This window comes from Adelges cooleyi, unplaced genomic scaffold, assembly GCF_023614345.1.
Source record: "Adelges cooleyi isolate 19-005CV unplaced genomic scaffold, UGA_ACOO_1.1 ACOO_flye_CR_arks_rails_tigmint_CR_PRNA_249, whole genome shotgun sequence".
Taxonomy (NCBI): Eukaryota; Metazoa; Arthropoda; class Insecta; order Hemiptera; family Adelgidae; genus Adelges; species Adelges cooleyi.
In genome coordinates, this window is record NW_026095914.1 from 500076 (window position 1) to 520156 (window position 20081).

At 28.8% G+C, this 20081-nt stretch overlaps 2 protein-coding genes and 1 long non-coding RNA gene across 4 annotated transcripts; 1 reads left to right on the forward strand and 2 right to left on the reverse strand.

Moving 5' to 3' along the window:
- Positions 1 to 322: 322 nt before the first annotated feature.
- On the reverse strand, positions 323 to 11535 carry LOC126837446 (V-type proton ATPase subunit H-like). Its single transcript, XM_050571349.1, has 12 exons — positions 11491 to 11535; positions 11361 to 11416; positions 3146 to 3225; positions 2983 to 3064; positions 2728 to 2911; positions 2181 to 2399; positions 1890 to 2095; positions 1244 to 1328; positions 1009 to 1187; positions 693 to 920; positions 519 to 632; positions 323 to 419 (listed from the first exon to the last, which is right to left on the reverse strand). The coding sequence occupies exons 3-12, from the start codon at positions 3201 to 3203 to the stop codon at positions 368 to 370; spliced, it is 1407 nt and encodes a 468-aa protein (XP_050427306.1). The 5' UTR covers positions 3204 to 3225; positions 11361 to 11416; positions 11491 to 11535; the 3' UTR covers positions 323 to 367.
- Positions 11536 to 12368: 833 nt separating this feature from the next.
- Positions 12369 to 13503, forward strand: LOC126837444 (uncharacterized). Its single transcript, XR_007685520.1, has 4 exons — positions 12369 to 12587; positions 12678 to 12781; positions 12872 to 13099; positions 13172 to 13503. It is a non-coding gene; the product is annotated as an uncharacterized LOC126837444 (long non-coding RNA).
- LOC126837443 (ATP-dependent RNA helicase vasa-like) lies at positions 13421 to 17842 on the reverse strand. Of its 2 annotated transcripts, none has more exons than XM_050571345.1 (9): positions 17520 to 17840; positions 16142 to 16565; positions 15338 to 15559; positions 14841 to 15017; positions 14573 to 14768; positions 14300 to 14503; positions 13829 to 14001; positions 13655 to 13759; positions 13421 to 13588 (listed from the first exon to the last, which is right to left on the reverse strand). In XM_050571345.1, exons 2-9 carry the CDS (start codon positions 16520 to 16522, stop codon positions 13553 to 13555), a joined length of 1494 nt encoding a protein of 497 aa, XP_050427302.1. In that variant the 5' UTR covers positions 16523 to 16565; positions 17520 to 17840; the 3' UTR covers positions 13421 to 13552. The 2 variants fall into 2 exon arrangements, with proteins under 2 accessions (XP_050427302.1, XP_050427303.1); XM_050571346.1 differs by having other exon boundaries at positions 13447 to 13588; positions 13813 to 14001; positions 17520 to 17842.
- Positions 17843 to 20081: the final 2239 nt, after the last annotated feature.

Here is a 20081-nt window from a genome sequence, read left to right on the forward strand (position 1 = left end):
GGCCATGTTCAATACTAATGTAGCTTTTATATATTAATAAAGATCAAATTAATTTGGCCTAATACTAATATAGTGCATTTTATACAATACAATTTACACTAGACCTAAATTTCTAAAATCTGTAATACTTTTGAATTATGAGTAAACTGTGCCAAACTCATAATTTAGTTTAAAAAAGAATAGTGAAAAACATTTTAAGATACCTACTTAGGCTATTTTGTATTTGATATTTAAATATTTAACTATGTATGGTTAATGTATTTTGTATTTGTATAACTACATAACTACTAACAAATAATACAGGGACGAACTGAGACTTCAAGTCAAGTTTATATGAACACACGGCATTAAAGAACATGTTAGATTTTTAAGTCTTTCCGGTACTTTGTTCTTTTTCTAACTGACGTCCAAGGTATTCCCTAGAAATAATAGTAATGAAATATTTGTGTTTTTTTTTCTATGACAGCTTGTGATTAAACACATGTTGTGTATAACAAATTAATAATCTAATAACATACCAATTATGAACCATAAGCTTTTGAACAGCCAATAAAGCTTCGAAACGCACATCGGCATCCTCATGAGACAACAGCTGCATCACGAGTTGTTTTCCTCCGAGTTGTTCAACTACACTTTATTAAAATTAAAATTACAAATCAGAATATCGAGACGATTTTTTTTATAATTCTTACTGTTTTCCACGAGGATAATGACGGACATACTCGCCAATGTCAAAGCTAGCTACACTTAAAACCAATGGATCTCGACTCGTTTCCAACAAATTTACTAAATTGCGCAACAGTTCATAATTCCGTTCATTGAGACGCGATGCATTTTCACGCCAGAACTGTGTAGATCTATGAACGGGACTCCATTTTAAACGGCCAGATTTTACTTCAGTGGCATATTCATCAAATGAGCTAGTTAATTTAAAAAAAAAAAATAAAGTGATTATGATATCACTACCTACAACAGCTGTAGTAAAATTATTTTTTAGTTTGATTTTACCTCAAATCTTTTACCGAGGCTTGGAGTCGCTCGTTCAAGAACTGAATGTCCTCAACTATGTCCTCGTCATTAAAATTTCTCTGTTCAAGAATACTCAGTTGTTTTAATACTTCACATTGGACCATAACGCTACAATGTTCTTTGGAAGTAGAGCTGTCCTCCGGCTTTTCTAGTAGGTTCTAAACAACAATGATCGTTATAAAAGAGACTATGTGGTTCATATGTTAAATATTACTCTGAAAACCGCAAGAATAATTCTGGTGAGCTTCTCTTTGGCAGAATCGCCTAAAATGTCTGCCAATATCGGAATAACATTAAATCTGAAAATGATTTACATTATGAAGACCATAAGTAACATTTTTGTTTAATTCATCTAATATGGGATAAGATATGCACATATGTTAAATTTTACAATAGTAATTTTTGACAGATAACTTAATTTTTAAAGATTTTTGTTTGTTTGAAAAAGTTTTGACTTTTTGTTACATAAACAAAATTTAAACTCGTTGAAAAATGCTTATTTTAATGTGTTTTGGATTGACATTTATTATTAGTTAATGTAAAATTATATGAATTATATATGAAGGGCACAGGGGAAAAACGGTAGTTGTCCCATTATGAACATTTTAGAGTATAGCAAAAACAAAGTTCATGAAATCCTCTACCTCTTACATAAGAACAAAACAAATCACATTAAATGCTATTCTAATAATAAATGTATTTATTTAAACAATCTATTGACATAAATAAAAAAAGTTATTGGCATAAATTGAAAAAAACTATTTGAAAAAAAAAATGTTCATAATATGACAACTACCGTTTTTTCCCTGTGCCCCATCATCATATATCTATGAAAATTTCCCTTTTAGTAGTTATTTTACTCGTTTATTTGTCCAGCCAAACGAGGATTGAACGTCATGACCCAAACACAGAAGATCAATTGATATTGTATCTGGAAGTTAACCCGTCCAGACAATACACTTATCACAGCCGGCATGCCATCAACTGAAATAAACTCAGTTCTGTATTCATCACGGCGTAATAACATTTGTAAACAACGCGCAACCGATTGCATGTACTCATTATTCTAAAACGCGCCACGGATAGTTAAAGTATTTTATTTTGAAATAATTTTTATGAAAAAACAAAAACAAATTTTACAATATGCTTACAGTCGACAACAGCTGCTCCTTAATCCAGTTCAAATAAAACTGGAGATCAGTTTTACTAATGTAATCCGTCGAGTAGCAAGCAACTTTAGCTAATATACGTGCTGACATATTGTTAATAAAACCATCAGCAGCATTCAACAAGTTCAAAAAGTTCTTACACACCGGTTCATTTCTCCGCAGAGCATATTCGTGAAATATTTCTGCTCGTGAATTTTCTTCCTAAAAACATGATAAAATATAGTATTTCTATAACAAATGGTATTGCCGTTGCTTATGCTCAGAGCGGTTTTAATTATCTACCATTAAACTACTTGTTTGCAACATTTTATTTATTTTAACTATAACTATGAAGTTAAAATTACTAGCGCATATATTGAAATAAAATATTAAATAAGATTATGTGTATTTGTTTTATGTGAAAATAAGTATCATTGACGTACTTTAAAATATGAAGTTTACATTCAATAAAGTGTCCCTTCAACTAATATTTAGGCAAATTGTAATAAGAGATAAGCGTAATGACTTATGGCATTTATAATAGAATTACTGTAAGTAAATCATCAATCAAAACGAGCACATATTGTATAGTCGATTCTTTAGATATATGTTCTAACAAACCAAAGAACGCTTCAGCTGCTTGTGCACGGTTATTATTTAAAATTTGGCCTCTATTTCTACTAGCGTCGTAGGTACTAATAAAATTGAACACTTCTTGCGATATAATTTGTGACCTATTAAAAACAAATATTATTTTATTATGGCCGATACAATGGCGAAAATAATTATTTTTAAGACATTATACTTCAAATAAGACGCCCAATTTAATTTTAAATTTCTTATTTCTGCCGCTTGTTGTTGTAACACGCTAGTAGCAGCAAACATATCTATTACATACATTTTTTTTAAAAACTTTTAGTAACTGGTACACGCCCTTTAAAAAATAAACGTTCAATATGTGCACTTACCAATGTTTTCTTCTGGGAAGGTTTGTAATTTACTGGCAACACTTCCGGTTTGAGCCATTTCTGTAGAGATATTTCGACGTCTATAAAGTAATAATTGAAATGAAGACAATAATATTGCCGAATCTTTCACAAGAATATCGCACAAAATGAATAATATAGACTATAGGGACATATAGTGAAGAATATAATATTACTATGGTTACTCTTAGATTTGATTTATAATATTCTTTTTGATAAGTGGATTGGAAGTTTAAATTACATTTTTCTATAAATTACAATTGCTACCAACACTATGATGACTACGAAATCAGTTTTATCTGCGCGCATTTCCCCACCGCACTTTCCCTCCAATCCTAACTTTAAAATTCTTATAACATTAAAAATAGTTATCCCAAACTGGTTGTCGACCAGTCATAATTTATAATGCATTATTCTTAATTTAAGAAATATATGCGTTACCATTTAAGTTTCAAAAGTTGATATTAATAAAACTAAGTTAGGAAGGGGTAAAAACAAATGAAAATTGTGGAAAATTGAGATTACATTGTATAAAAACAATATGAAAAAAAAAAAATGTAATTTCTTATTTAGCCCTATAAGATATTGAGTGACTCGTAATAAAAAAAATACGAACAGCTTATTACTGTTATATTTTAAGGAAATATTCAAAGAATTCTAGTTTGCTTACATTATATGTCCAAGTATATAATATAAGTAAACTTCAGAATTCTAAAATCAGTGTAAATTTTCCAAAAACTCAAGAAAAAAGTTTTGAATGGTTTGTGACTTAATGGATATTTAGGATTTTCAAGCTATGTTTGCCCAAAACCAGCAGTTAGTTCTTTAAGAAATTTGCGGTCGGTTTTCTAAAAAAATCAACGAAACGCCATAGGTACTCTATATTATACATGCGTCATACTATACTGTATTATTTGTTTTGAGCAAACAGTTTGTGTTGCCAAAAAAATCTTGTTTGAATCATACTTTTGAATACATACTATTTGTTATTACAGCTAACAAAAAAAAAAAAACATTTTTACCATATGTGTAAACCACAGTTCGTTTGAGTATTCTGCACACTAGCCACTGCATAGTATGAAAATGGTACATTTATTATTTTGTTACAAAAGGCACAGTTAAAATTTTTCAACTTGTAAAGAAAAATGAAGGCAAAATATCTAATTGTTATGCTTTTTATTATACTTATTAATAATTGTCAGACAGTAAAATCAGACGGATCTGATGAAGAGAAGTCTGAACAGGTAAACAGTTTTGTTGTGATTTTAAATAGAAAGGCGCAATTTAAATTGTTGAACTAGTAGAGAAAAATGAAGGCGAAATATCTAATTGTTTTGTGTTTTGTATTTATAAATAATTTTCAGACAGAAAAAACAGCTGAATTGTTTGAAGAGATGGCTGAACAGGTAACCAGTTTTGTTTTTTACATGTACTATGAATTTTCTAACCTTCTAGTTTAAATGCTCATCTAAATATTCTCAACTCAACTCGACTCAAAAAGAATCCGGGGCAGTAATTTCTTTTTTTGAAGAAAACTAAATAAAATGATTACACAATAATTATTTAATCACTCTCAATTATACTAAATCTTGAAGATCTGAAAACTCTCCGTCCCAATTATCCTATGTCAACTTGTAATATTCTTTAAGAAAAATATGGAGATTTTCAAAGTATATTTTTTTTTATATACTTTAATAGATTATGAACGATAATTCCCTTATGACAGAAATATTCTAGTTAACAAAAAAAAAAAAAGAAGAAAACTCTTTTTGAAATACATTTTTGACAATTATTATTCAAACACACTGAATATGTCGTAAAACTTAGGTTGAAATTTTAATAACAGACAAATTATGAGGTTAGACTGAAAGTAAGTAATAAAAAATCAAGTTCATTCCTTTTTGTGCATTGAAATAAAAAAAACAATTTGAAATACCTTCTCAGCTATCGCAATGAAACTATTAAACGGCTTGCCGTAGGAAAGATAGAGTATCGATGCTACCAAAACTCTTATTTTAAATGATTCAACACAATTATTATTATTAATTGACCTATTAACTGTCAACTGTATGTTTAGGTAACTATTACTGATTGTCAGACAAGACAAAACGAATTAGATCTGATCGAAGCTCTATTTGACAATGACGTTGAAGAGGAAACTGATCAGGTAAGAATAATTACATGATTTTCTTTAAAGCGCTAACACGTACGTTTGTACGGGTGTTTTTCAAATCTTACAAAATTAATTGAACCCCCTTCCCAGTGTCGTAGAGGGCTGAAACTGGGCACAGACACTCATCTCAACGACAATACAATATCCTGTAATAATATTGGGACTCGGACATCCAGATCACCCATGACTATGTTGGGGGTCATTTTACTAAAATTTCACGTTTTTCTCAAATCTTACAAAATTAAATTAACCTACTTCCCAATATCGTAGAAGGCTGGAATTTAACCCAGACACCCATTTTGGATGAAAATACAATGTTCCGGCATCATATTAGGACCCGGACATCCAGGTCCCAAATGCCATTGGGTCGAAAATGGGGATCATTTCATTAAAATTCCATGTGTTTTTAAATCTTACAAAATTAATTTAGTAATCTATTCACAATTATTAAGTACCTTTACCAAGACTAAAAAGTAAAAAATAAAATAAATTAATAAAAAAAAAACTTTTTTAAAAACATGGTTTTCTAAAAAAAAAAATAGTAAAAAGTGAACCAAAAAGTAAAAAATAAGTTTACAACAAAAACAATTTAACAATTAATTTTAGCACCTTTTTTTAAAAATGTCAATTACTTTGAAAACAACCAATAATTAACTACAATTTTGAATAATGTTAAACATCTTTAATTTCTTACTAAAAAGAAAAGCGTGAGCCTTATTCAACAAAGTCCAAATTCATGAGTTAAGAATTATGAAATGTATGTGTCACACAGTAAAAGTGAACCAAATTAAAATTACAAAAAAAAATTATATGAAATTTTATCTGATAAATTTATTAGGGACTTTGTTGAATAGGGCACACGTTTTTCATTTTAAGCAAGAATTAAAGCTGTTTAACATTGTTTAAAATTGTAGTTAACTTTCGGTTGTTTTCAAAGTATTTGACATTTAAAAAAAAATTTGCTACAATTGATTGGTAAATTATTTTTTTAATTTATCAATAAACATGAATGATTAAACATTTATATTACTAATATTTTCAAATAGTGTAACTATTTGTGTTTAATAGTTTAAATAAATAAATAACTCAATAATTAATAAACATTTAGCTTAAAAACGTTGATTACTTCTCACTTTCCTAATACTTTTGGTTTGGATAGCACAGTCCAAACCAAAAGCCAGCACGGCTTTTCATAAATGTTTAATGGGTACACCACTATATTGAACCTAAAAATAAAGTAGCATTAGGAAATGTTTGCCATCGATATAGTATTAAGTTTATACTTTTAATTTTTAAGTTACAGTTATTTACGATTTGCTTTAACAACAACATTAGCTCATTCATAATGGGAAAACACTTATTTTGTGAAAACAATATTTTCATAAGATTTACCTTGTTATTTTACCTTGTTTCAGAATCAAAAACATTTACAATACTGACTTAAATTTTCGATTAAAAAAAATATATTTTTTATCTAGATTTTTTTAGATTTAATCGATATCCAATCCTCTAAAGTACATATTATATTTATTGTCGATATTGTTTATTTATGGTCGATAAGTTATGATGGTTAAAACTCAATTTCATAGAATTTTGTTAATTCAAATTTAACGAAAGCCTTAAAAATATTTCAGGTGATAGATGCAATATGGGATATTTCGGACAACAAGAAAAACGGATCCATTCCTATTAGACGTTTGGCCCATAACATATTCGGTACACACCGCGAAAACATATCTGGCTGGTTAAAAGAACATCGAGGGTTAATCTGTAACTATGATTTTATGTATTCAGTATTTTTTTTACCATTTGATTACTACACAAACTATAAAGATTGGGCTGAAATGCGGATGTTTCCATCTTTAGTGTTATAGAGAGAGTCGCTGGATTTTAAAATAATAATTTATTGTATCTTACATACTTTTTTTTGTATTTTGCGTGGACATAATTTTACATTTTATAAGCCGGGGTACAACGTTATTCCTATGAAGGTTTCCAAGTGCATTAAAACAAAGTAGTAGCTCACATTAATACTCAATAATAGCAAGTGCTAAGCCCTTCTCCTTCTTGACAGTAGGCCAATCGGGTAAGGTGAGTTTTGCACTTATTCTGAGTGACTTACAATACATACGATTCTTGTGTAGTATAATTCTATCTACAACCCATTCCCATTAAAAATGTTGAAAACTGATATTTTTCAGCCGAATCTATACCATATTATCATAGTTCAACTTCTATAATTTTATTAATGTGCATTTTTTATTTCATACAAGAGAAAATTGGGAAATTCTGTATTTTTTTTAAAACTTCAGATGTAATAAAAAAAAAACACGTTGACGTTCTGTTAAAAAATTTTAGCCGATATAGATACAACGGAAATATTTTTACAAAACTGTATAATTTATTTATTAGAAGATAAAATAGAGTTGGGGTTAAGTAAATGTATGTTTTTTGATTTGGTTTTCTTTCACAAAAATGTTTGGTAGTTCAATTAGTTTTACAAAATAATTATGCCAACAAAAATGTATATATCTACAATACATAATGTAACATCCTTTTACAAATATTACTTAACATTTTGAAATGTTAGATTCTTCTAAAATAATGTAAAAAAACAAAAATAATAAGAGGACAGTGCTCAGTGGGGTCAGATCATAGAGGGGATGGAGTATATGGGTAACGGGGAATTCACAGGTTTTTAAAAATTAATGGTTACCTATAAGGAATTAGTCTAAGGTGAATATAACTATTTTAATATTTTATTAATTTTAATCTAGTATATTTCAAAATGTTAGTTGTAGATAACAATATAGGAAGAATAAACCAGACCAACTTTAAATTGTTGTTGTATGCCACTATAAGTCTTCCGGAGCTAAAAGATATTTATATCAAGTTGAAGAGAGCCAGGGATGCACTTCATTAAATATTGTACAGTGATAAATATAAAGCAACATTTGAAACTTTTTAAATATAAACACTTTATTTAACTTCAACACATAAGAACAGAGTTTTTATTTCATTGAGAAGGTATTAATTAGTTTAACTAATTAATAATGCCACTAGAAGGCTCTTGATACCAACTTACGGTTAGAGAATGAGAGTAATCAACAAATAATTAATTGATTTCGTCTTCACGTCTTGCAATCTTGTCTTACATACAACACGAACGAGTAAAATGAACCGTTTCCCTAACAATTGTTTTTTTTTATAGAACACTGATAATTACTATAATGCGATTCGGAAAATATGTTTACATTTTTTAATTTTAATAAACACAGTAGTATCGCTGTGAGCCAATTTTTATTGCGTATAATATAATATTAATATCCCCAAAAAAACCTAACCGTGAAAAAAGGGCCAAATTCCATACCCCAAAAAAAAAATCAGTCTATCAAAGTAGTAATATCTACATTGCGTACAAGTCTGCCTTTTCTTTAGTTCACAAACTCACTTCACTCCTACTTTCATGAGCCACAATATTTTTTTATTTATATTGCTGAACACTTAGCCAGTTTCTGAATGGGGCATACAAAAGACTTGGCCACAATGTAGATAACACTACTTTGATGGGCTGACTATTTTAAGAGGGGAGCTGGAACTTTTTTTTTCTACTGAGTTCTCTCTTTCCCATCGCCCACTGAACACTGTATTTGAATACAAACGGTACTGATGTTTCATGCCTCATTTAGAAACTGACCAAATGTTAAGCAATAAAAAAAAATAGCGTGGCTCGTGAAAGTAGGAGTGAAGTGAGGTTATAGACTAAAGAATAGGCAGACTTGGCCGCAAAGTAAATATCACTACTTTGATAGGCTGATTTTTATGGTTATGGAACTTGGCCCTTTTTTCACGGTTAGGTTTTTGTTGGCGATAATATTGTCCATATCAAAAAATATTGAAAACTGACTAGAATCGCAATGGTTGCTACCGATAAATTTGCTGCTAAAAATAACAAAGCCATGTCTGCTCTTAGAGTAATATCTGTTGTAATCTCTTATCACTTTTATTTATCATGTTTCTGTTTACTTATACATAACCTATTTTGTTCTTCTTTCTCTGTGTGTCATGTGTACTAGTTAATATTTTGTACATTAAGTTTAATATACTCCTATGTATTTTTCATTTCTTTTTGCCTCGTGTGTATTGTTTTGTTACTTTAATTAATTCAATAAATAACAGGTTATGGGCCCAGCACGCTTCCACTGCGCAACTCCCTATCCTAGTCTGGTAGACAATTTTGTGGGGAAAAAAACAGAAACAGTACGTGTTGTAAGCTTTAGATTATTCGCGATTTGGGAACACGGCGATTGAACAGTAACTTGGAATCATTTAAGTAGTGCTGTATTTTTCTAGATAACGTATGTGTATGGATAAACAATAATAGTTTTACACCTTTTGGTATTTATTTGTTTAACGGGCTTGTCGCCCGTGTTGCTTAAATAACCCATATTAAATGTCGTCAAAGAATTCCAATAATATAGTAAAATGTAATGCATTGTTTATGGTTGTAGACAATATTTAACAAAATCTAACCATATACTTACAAAATTGTAAAATTATTAGAAATACACGTCTTAACAGTAGTTAATAGTTCTCTTTTTCAAATTGTGTCGGTATTGGTTGCCGAGTTTGTTAAGCTATCATGGCATAAAGCCAGCATAATGAAGGGAATTGTCTTTTTTTTCTTATCCAAGTGGTCACATAATGAATAAATTATTTAATGCGGTCAAATTTTATTATGACTGTTCCCCCTACAAATCATGATTTTTTAATCAAATTTTGAAATACCTTCCGAAAAAACTACCTCTTTTCTATGAACTGTGTTTTAAAAATTTGTAAAACTATTATCATAAGTAGGGCAGAGGACTTTTAGCATTTGCATATTTGTTTTGCGTAGCCGTATAAAAAGGCCAACCATAAAGAAATTTGTTTTAAGTTATGGCAAAACCAAATCTGTAATTTTATGTTGCATATTTTTGCATATTTGGGTCTTTTTTGCTTTTTGAGGCATTTTTAAGTTATGTATGCTTTTTAGGGGGATTTTTTTCGAACATTTTCTTTAAAAATAATTTATCAAAACAATAAGCAGTAAAAAATGTCTAAAACATTGGAAATTTATTTTTAGAGTCAGAAGAATGAATATAAAATTATTAAAATAAAAAAATCAAATATTCAATATGCCTATCTTTAATAAATTATACATTAATTACAGTATAATTAAGTCAATAAATAGTAAAAGTTTTATTAAGCCAAAGTTTTTATTCTTTTATTCAGGTCAACAAAATGTGTCCATTGAAATCATTAATATGCTTCAATAACAAAGGGAACAAAAATAGTAAAAGTAATTTTCGCATATCCCTGGTCGTCCCTTCAGGAGTATGGCTAACATATTAATAATAAAAGAAAAACATTGAATTAGTAAGGCAGAAATAAGCTAAACAATAAAATGTGTAAATTTCAAACTGGGTTCTCCATAAAAACACTTAGAAAAACTAAAAAGAAAGAGGTAAAATTTCATTGATAAGTCGAAAAAACGGAAAATTATCTAATTTTTACACACAATTATTTCAACTAATTAGTTTACTGTGTTCGTTTTTCGATTTAAATAATATTCATTTATATATATAATAATTTATTCTTATCTTTCGTGCTATTGTTATTGTATTTGTCTTATCTTTTTAAACCTGATGTCAATTTAACAGAATATTTGATGTAATTTGTCTTAATTTTTTTAACTTAAAATAATTATTTCTATAAATCTATAAAAGAACTGTTGTAAAGATAATCTTGCGCCTTCAATGGCCCTCCACACGAGTATTCTCAGTGATTAAGTATTTCTTATCGAGAAAATATGAAAAAAAAACCCAATGTGAGAATGGCCTAAATTTAATCTATGATTAGTTCATATATTTCGTAGGGCGGCATATCTCAAAGGTGACAAAATTGGAGTTTGTCTAGGTTGAAATATTGTCTTACGCCGGTCTTGATAATTAATAATATAATTTATAAAACCTCAGTACTTACCTTCTTTTTCCATAATCGATTGCCTTTTCCTTACTATTCCTATTTCAATTCAAGGTCTGAAATGTATTTGAAATAATTAGTAAAATTAAATCGTTTGACTATCAGAAAACTATGGTAAGTTTATCTTTACCTATGACTCGCGTTAATGGCCAGTTATGATATACTATTATTAGTTACTGCCAGTATTATACAAATAGGACGATTTGCAGTATTGAGGATTCAATATTTTTTTTTAAAACCTACATAATAATCATTGTTATCAACATAATTTAGTAAACCCATATTTCATGTACATTTATCCTAAATAAGTTTATCAGAATTGTTTAGAATTAAAAAAAAAAAAAAAAACATTTAAATCAAAAATTAATTCTGGTAACGTGGAGTTTCGGATTAGATCATTTATTCGGCTATACGGTGCTATATCCTGTTCTTTTGCTAGACATTTGATTTTTATAACGGCTGCAAAAAAAAAAAAGACACTTAAATTGTTTTCAATGAAATTAAGATCAAACCCACACCACGTTGATATATTGTTATTAGGTCACCTAGATTAGTCACTACCTATACTGCATGTAAATAAAAAATGATCTTAAAATTTAAAAAAATAGTACCTATCTATGATGAAACGTTAAGTGTTCGATGAGAGTATTTTTCAGGGCTGTATAACATTGTATACTTACATAGTAGATGATAAATGGTAATGATCCAAAGTACATTGGTAGTTCTAACTTTTTTTTTTTGTAGTAGTAAAGTTATGAAATTTTTTTATTATAATACAATAACGGTAATAGCCTTTCTAGGGTACTCCGTTAAGAAATAAGTTAAATCAGAAGTTAGAACTCGGCTGACGACTCACGACTGAGAGTTGGTTTTTCGATATTCGAATAACAGAATGGTATCAGTGTGACCACATAGCAGATATCGATAACAACAATACATTTTGTAATATTATCATTTCTAGTTGGGCATTATCAATTTTGCAATGTTATCTCCGTCCCACAGGCCGCAACAACTGTTGTCTATTAGGTACAGTCTAGTTACTACATTTAATATATTTTATACTTACTTAATTGTAGAAGTTACTTCGTACTTGACATTTTGTTCCATAAGTGTGGATTTCAGTACTAACTACAAATTAATAGTTTTTGATATAACCGTATTTGAAATTTATAAAATTGGGTTCAGAAATTGTAAGTCACCGACTGGCTCTCGACAAAAATCACAAGGGTAATTATTTCTTTTCATTTCAACGTCGTTTTTATTATTTACCTATAATTAGATGCTTTTATAATTTTATTTAAATTTTTTTTGGTCCAGAAATACTGTTCTAATGGAGGTCGATCCGGCCGAAGTCCAACGACAGTTGGAAGCATTAGGTTATGAAAACATTGAACCGTATTTACTACAACATTTTATAAAAGGTAAACGTGAGTTATAGTTCAACATAGATTATGCGCCATTGACCAAATACAAATTAACATGTTGTTATATTTTGCACGACGGATATCTAGATCTGAAGAAATTAATTAAGTATGAAAAAAAACACGAGGACAAAGAAAACACATCAACGGTCAAGACAAGTACAACCAATAATAAATGTATAGATGCAAAACAGAAACTACCCGTTCCAGAAACAAGTTGTAAAAACTGGTGTTGTATAAACAAAAATAAAAATGTATTCGAACGATTGTCTTGTTCAAAATCAGTTTCGTCTGTAGGAGTTCAAACGGAAGAAAATTGTAAAAAACCAATACCAAGTTATTACAATATTATCATTGGTTTTATAAAGTTTTTAAATGGTGTTTTAACAGATTCAAAATATTCAGTCATCTTAAGAAAAAGACCAAGGGGTCCTGTAGCACTTCACCAGTTTTACCAGTTGGAGTGGCGCAACCATAAAGCACCGGGTGAAAAAAAACACGATCGGCTTAGGTGGACAATCAGACAAAATATGATGTTACGTAAATAACCCAGCTAAGTTATTATTGTTTAGATAATAATAATTTAAAACTAAACTATATTTTTGTTTATAGAAAATGTTTTTTTTATATATACACAATACTTAAACGATCGATTGTTTTAATTTTAAAAATAAAAAATATACAACAAATGTTATCTAGATATGTATACGAGGTATTCAAATTATTTTAAAGTAATAATAACGATTGAAGTCTTGAAAATTCAAATTCATGCTACCAATCTTCTTCTTCGTTGAATGAAGAGAAATTCTACAACAGAAATTTTTGTAAATAAATAAAATATAATTAAAACCTAAATAATATTGTCAACTTTACCAGTCTTATATCAGTTCCTCCAAACTGGTCACACTCGTCTGGAAGTTTTTGTTCGTTGATTTCTTTTCCTATGGTTTTTAGCCAATGAGGTATCTCTTGATTGGCCTAAAAATTTAACAACGATAATATCGATAAGAGTAATGATAAAATGTACACACATTTTAATGAGAATACCATTGCTAGTATCTTGATCAACGGTTGTGCCAACATGTAATCGTAATCGACATCGAAAAACGATGTAGCTTTCCCTTGATTTCCAACTCTACCGGTACGTCCGATCCGGTGTACATACTCTTCAATCGTATCGGGCAAATCAAAGTTGATTACGTGGCCGACATTTTTGATATCTACACATTGACCAAATATTAATTGAAATGTTTCATAAAATTAAATTATATTTTTATTAAAAATAGTGTACGATTCATGCGATTGATAAAGCGCAAACAATCAAAAAAATTAACCGTACAATAAAAATGTGGACAGGTTAACAGCATATTGGAGAATAGTTTCACAGTGCGATATTTTTTTTTTAATTTTAAGCTAATTACATCTTATCTCCCGATATCTACACTTATCCTATGGGGGTAGGTTATTCTATAGGCCTATATAATTATTTTTTGAGCTGAGCTCTTTTTCAAAACATACCTAATCCTCGTGCAGCCACCGATGTAGCGACAAGTATATTCCGCTTTCCAGAAACAAAGTCTTGTAAAGATTGTTCTCTATATTCTTGCAGTCGATCGCCGTGAATGCTTGTCGAAGGAAAGTTTTTTTCGCATAGATAAGTGGCTAGAAAGTCTGCCGTCCATTTATGTTTAACAAACACTATAGTTCCTTTGCTACGGTCAGCTAATAATTCAAACAAGTAAGGATTCATAATTAATTGGTTATTTACAATTTTGTTGTTTGCCTATATACCATCATTTAAAATATTAATTAGTGTTATTCGTTTTTTGAGCTTATTGACTTGACGAATATCCTGTATGACGTCTTTCGATGCACTACTAACGATGCCTACCGCCAAAAATAAATAATTCTTATTCAAATAGGATGCCGCCAGATGTTGTATGACGTCGGGCAACGTTGCAGAAATCATAATAGTCTGTCGCTTTATCTAAAAACAATAATGTTCAAACGGTTTATTAAAATCATTATAATAGTTTCCTTTGATTCAGGTACTACTTACGACTGAAGGCATGGAAAAATGATCGAGAATTTTATCCACATCAAATTTCATGTCCTCGTCTAACATCTTGTCGGCTTCATCCAAAACCAAAACTTTTACCGATGCGAAGGAGATGAACCCGTGTTGTATGAATTCGTTTAATCTGCCCGGCGTAGCGATGAGTATGTGACAACCTCTCTAATGTAAATAAAATATTATAATAAGCTATGTTAGTAGAATTTTGTTAAATAATATGTGCAGGGCTGCCATTTAAAACAAACAAGTGAAAACGGACAAACAAAATTTTATTATCTACATATTCTATAGAATATTATATATTATAATATTTTTTCTTTAATGTTTGTTTACAATTAAATATAAAGTAATAAATATACATGTATTTTTTTAATATTGAATTTAGATATATTTTACATGCTTGACTCTGCAAGTAATTATTTTAAAATAAAAACTAATTTAAAGCCTTTTTTGTTGGGGGGGGGGGGGTTTTAAATACTTACAAGAATTTGAGACTTTTGGTGAGGGACGAGAGTTCCACCGTAACACAGTAACGAAGAAATTCCTGTACCTCTAGCTAATTTCAATACCACAGTTTTGATTTGAACGGCCAACTCTCTTGTGGGTGCCATAATAACGACTTGCGGTTCGCTGTGATTGTTGTCTCTGACTACTTTGGAAGGATTAGCAAGTAAATTTTGTAGAATCGGTAAAACAAAAGCTACCTAGAAAATATATATAAATTTTAAATTGTTAGTTTAAAATATAAATAAATTTTACTAATAAATAATTATAAAAATTATTGATTTTTGCCAGTAAAATATGATAAAATATCTAATTGATCAGTCATAAACTACTAAACGATATTCATCAGCCACTTATGTGTTACGTAGCATTTGGATACGACATTAAACAATTGTTGAAATCGTAATAAATGTCATTAAAAATAAATACCCATTAGGTACAAGTTAAAAGTATAATTAAAAAAAGTAAAATGTTTGATAGATAACGAAAGTAGTGGAAAAATATACTAATCTAAAACCGGCCACAGTCAATTGTTGTAGTTTATATAGTTCCTAAGCGGTTCTATTGAATTATTCAAAAAGAATGTTTATTTGTAAATAGAATTATAATAAACTTCAAACCCCTTTTGGCTGAGACAGTTATGATAAAAATGTTTTAATGTAATAATTTAATGTACATTATGTCAACATAGGAATAAAAGATACAAATTTTACCCGAAATAAAATAAAAAGATGATTAAATGTAATAATGGTTTGTATATATTACTAACATAACTTACTTACCGTTTTTCCAGACCCAGTTTGCGCAGCAGCCATTAAGTCTCTTCCAGACAAGATAATCGGTAAAGTATGTTTTTGTATGGGAGTCGGCTTATGGAATTTACATTTCTTAATGTTTTCCATTAATATATCTTGCATGTTGTCACAGGCTTCGAAGCTTTCGATTCCTTTTGGCACATCTTTACCGCTTATTTTCACTTCAACTTCGTTTAATTTTTCAAAATTTATACCAGAATGAATTCCAGTTGCGTACAAACTTTCATCATTTTCATCGATTTCGGGAGGAACATAAGTTGATTTGGGAACAATATACACGAACCCATCGTTTACAGATTCTCTAGACAATTGCGATGAATTTATTAAATCATCTTCAGTGTCAAACATTATGAACAGCTGACACTAGTGTATTTGACACTATATTGCAAATCTGAAACAATTAAAAGCTATAATTGAATTACATTATTTTAGCTTATGTTAGCAATCAGTGATGGCGTTCACTGTAAAAGATAGAAGGTATATAAATGCCAGTCGTGATGATCTAGAGATCAAAACGTAAACTAATGTCTCGTGACTAATATCGGAAATTAAAATATACACTGTAAATGGAAAATGCACATATTGGGATTTGGCAGTCATTTTTTAGGATTTTGTAACAGTTTAATTGTTTTTTAATAAAAGCACTTTAATATTTATTGGTATGTATATCAAAAAATAAAAAATAAATAAATGTATTTATCAACCTTACAATAAAAAGGAAATAGATTGTTACACAAGCCCAGTGATTGAAAATGTTACCGAGCAAAAATATTAATAGTATGATATTCTGATAGTTTAACTGGTTTAACTTGTAAAAAAAAAGTCAATTAAAAACATTTTAAAGTTAAGATATTCTTTCTGGAACGAAACCTTTATATTGTTTCAAAAGGCATGATAAAACTATGAAATGTTTTTAATTAATTTTTTTTTTTTACAAGTTTAAAATTGGTTAAGCTATTGAAATACCAAGCTGTATACAATTTGAATCAACATTCGATGTAGTTATAACAAATAATATAAATTTTTGCTTGATAACGTTATCAATTCCTGCATAAAACGAATTGATTGCTACGGCTTATACAGTGATTGGCAAGTAACAATCATTTGTACTAATTAATAATATACTAATGTCTATAGGCATCACAAAATGTTATTAGAAATAATAGTAAATTACTTTAAAACTGAGCTACATGCGTTCTATTTCGATGACACGTATGTACACTCAATGTATAAAATTCATATGGAAATTTGAATTTCTTTGAAATTGTGCTTAACGACTGGCTTTGCGAGCAGTCAATCTATAAACCGGAAGGATAAACTTCTCAAGTATAGTGAATGTACTTACCCAATTTAAGTTATATCGTGCTCGTGTACTCGATCACAAGTCAGCTGTCGGTCAATCGACTTTTTTAGATTTTATTTAAAATTTGTCATTTTAAAACGCAAACAGACCACAAAACTGACACCACCGATCACGGTTAAAATTAATACCTTAAAATTTCAATAGAGAATGTAAATAATCTAAACATGATAAAAATTACAAAAACGTTATCTAAACTATTTGCATAATAATTATTTTGCCGGTTTTACTCCCACTTGAGCTGTAGCTTAGCTGATCTGTCAGTCAAGCTACGCAAGTGGGAGTAATCGCATGTTATGCAGGTAAAAAATAAAGTCTTAATAATATTTAAGATTGCTACCGTTATCATTACTTAAGACGTATGATAAGATGTTAAGTGATTACAAGACGTGACACTTCGTAGTGAACATATTGTAGTTAGACTCGAAAGTCGGAAGGAATCATAGATAAGAAATTGATTATTGTGTACCGTAAAATGTGGTGAATTGCGACCGAAGGGTGTTTTATAAAATATGCAGATTAGTCTTAAATTTTGGACTATTAATATGATTTTTATATATTATGTCAAAAAAAAAAAACAATTTTTAAAAGCCAGATTTTTATATAATATTATTATTGTATAAAAAAAAAAAATTTACCTCCGTGTCTTATCAAAAACATAATAGTCACATGATAACAATTCCTAATTCCTACTTACTTCTTCATTAGTCAACATGAAAACTCTTGGAAAATAATTATACACAAACGTATTATTTGAAAATGTAATGTTAAAAGTGTATTGTAATAAATAAAGTGTTCAGTATTTTGAGTGCTTGTTGACTTAAGTGCTTGTTATATTATTGTAAACTTAAACGGGTAAATGATATTATTAATTATGTAAATATTACTTATAAGAAAAATGTTTCTCAAACTTAATCAGCTATCAAGTGGTGCTTTAGTTGTGTAATTGCTAAGAACAGTTTTATTCCACTAGTTTCAAATTTATATCTGACAATTTTTGTAGAAGACGGTGCCCGTCTTAATCCCGTTATCGTCTATCTAGTCGAAAACTAATAGAGCGTATTTTATTTATTTTGGTTTTTATTACATAAGCGTAAAGGAAGTAGTGGAATTTAGAATTGAGGATTGAATATTAATTTTGAATAGCTCTTCAAACCAATATTTTAAAATAATAAATAATACAACATTTTGGGCATGGAAAACATGAAGAAGTCGGGATATTTTTATTTATATAAAATATATCATTATGTTCACCGACTTTGATTATATAAATATTATTAACAAAGAAGTTTGAATAAAAAAAAAAATCAATATTGGGTTTATGATCACAAGCCGCAGCAAGTCGTATCCAATAGTTAAGTATTTACATAAGTTTTACTTAGTTTCTGTATCATTATACAATTATTGTAGCTTTTGGAACTTTTTCTAAATTATAAAATATTTAAATGACCAAAATAAGAAATTTGTATTGCTTCATATTATAGTAATTTGCATGAGTTAACTGTTATCTTACTAATTTAATAAACATTATACCCTAAACATATCCCAAAACAAAGTTCCACGATTCCAGTCGTATAGGTTGATTTCATATAAATTTGAATTATGTTAATTCTGTTTTTTAGAATTAAATGAACTTTTTTCAACAGTGTTATTAAGGTAAAGATGGCAACCAAAAGTTCTATTTTTTTAAATAATTGCTTAATTTAAAATAATAACTAAAAATAAAGAATATAAAAAATATTTTAATAAAATATACTATTGACTGAAATTTCAGTGTAGTTTCTGCAGACTGTGACATCATAATCGAATAAATAAATAACCTAAAGAATATAATGTATAGAATGTATTTAATTTAATTACAGCTGCTAATATCTGCTGATACGCTGTTGAAGAGCACTAATTATAGTTTAAAGTATTGGTAAAAAGCGTCGCTGTGTTTAAAGTGTTACGTTGATCCCTAACCTACACTGTTAACGACAAAAAACATAGATCATCTACATTTATTAATATATTCTTTACTGAAACGTTCAATTATAAACTAATATAGTGATATTAAATATTAATATTGAATAGTATTCATGTTTCGTTACATTGGCAGTTAAATAATTTTAATATTTTTTAAATACATTTTTTATTAAATGAATTCCTAGGCTAGAATACAATAGTATTCTAGTACTCCTAATTACAATAAAAACAATTTAAATTTGCTTGCCTAAGGTATTACCTTACCTAATTATTTTTAAGAAAAAATTACAAAACAATTTATACATATTACACATGTTGGCGTACAAAACTTTTATACATAAATGTATCCATTAACCATGATTTTAACAGAGAGATTATTATAATACTAATTATATTTTTATTCAAACAATAATAATTTCCTATTTTATAGGAACATTGCATTTGCCTAATACTTTTTAATATAGTTGGTTGGTTATTTTACTTTGTCAGCTACCTATATTATTAAGCTGTCTTCCTGCAACACACATAATTGTGAGATAACGCATTCTTATAACAATGCCTAATGACTGACAGTTGTCTTAT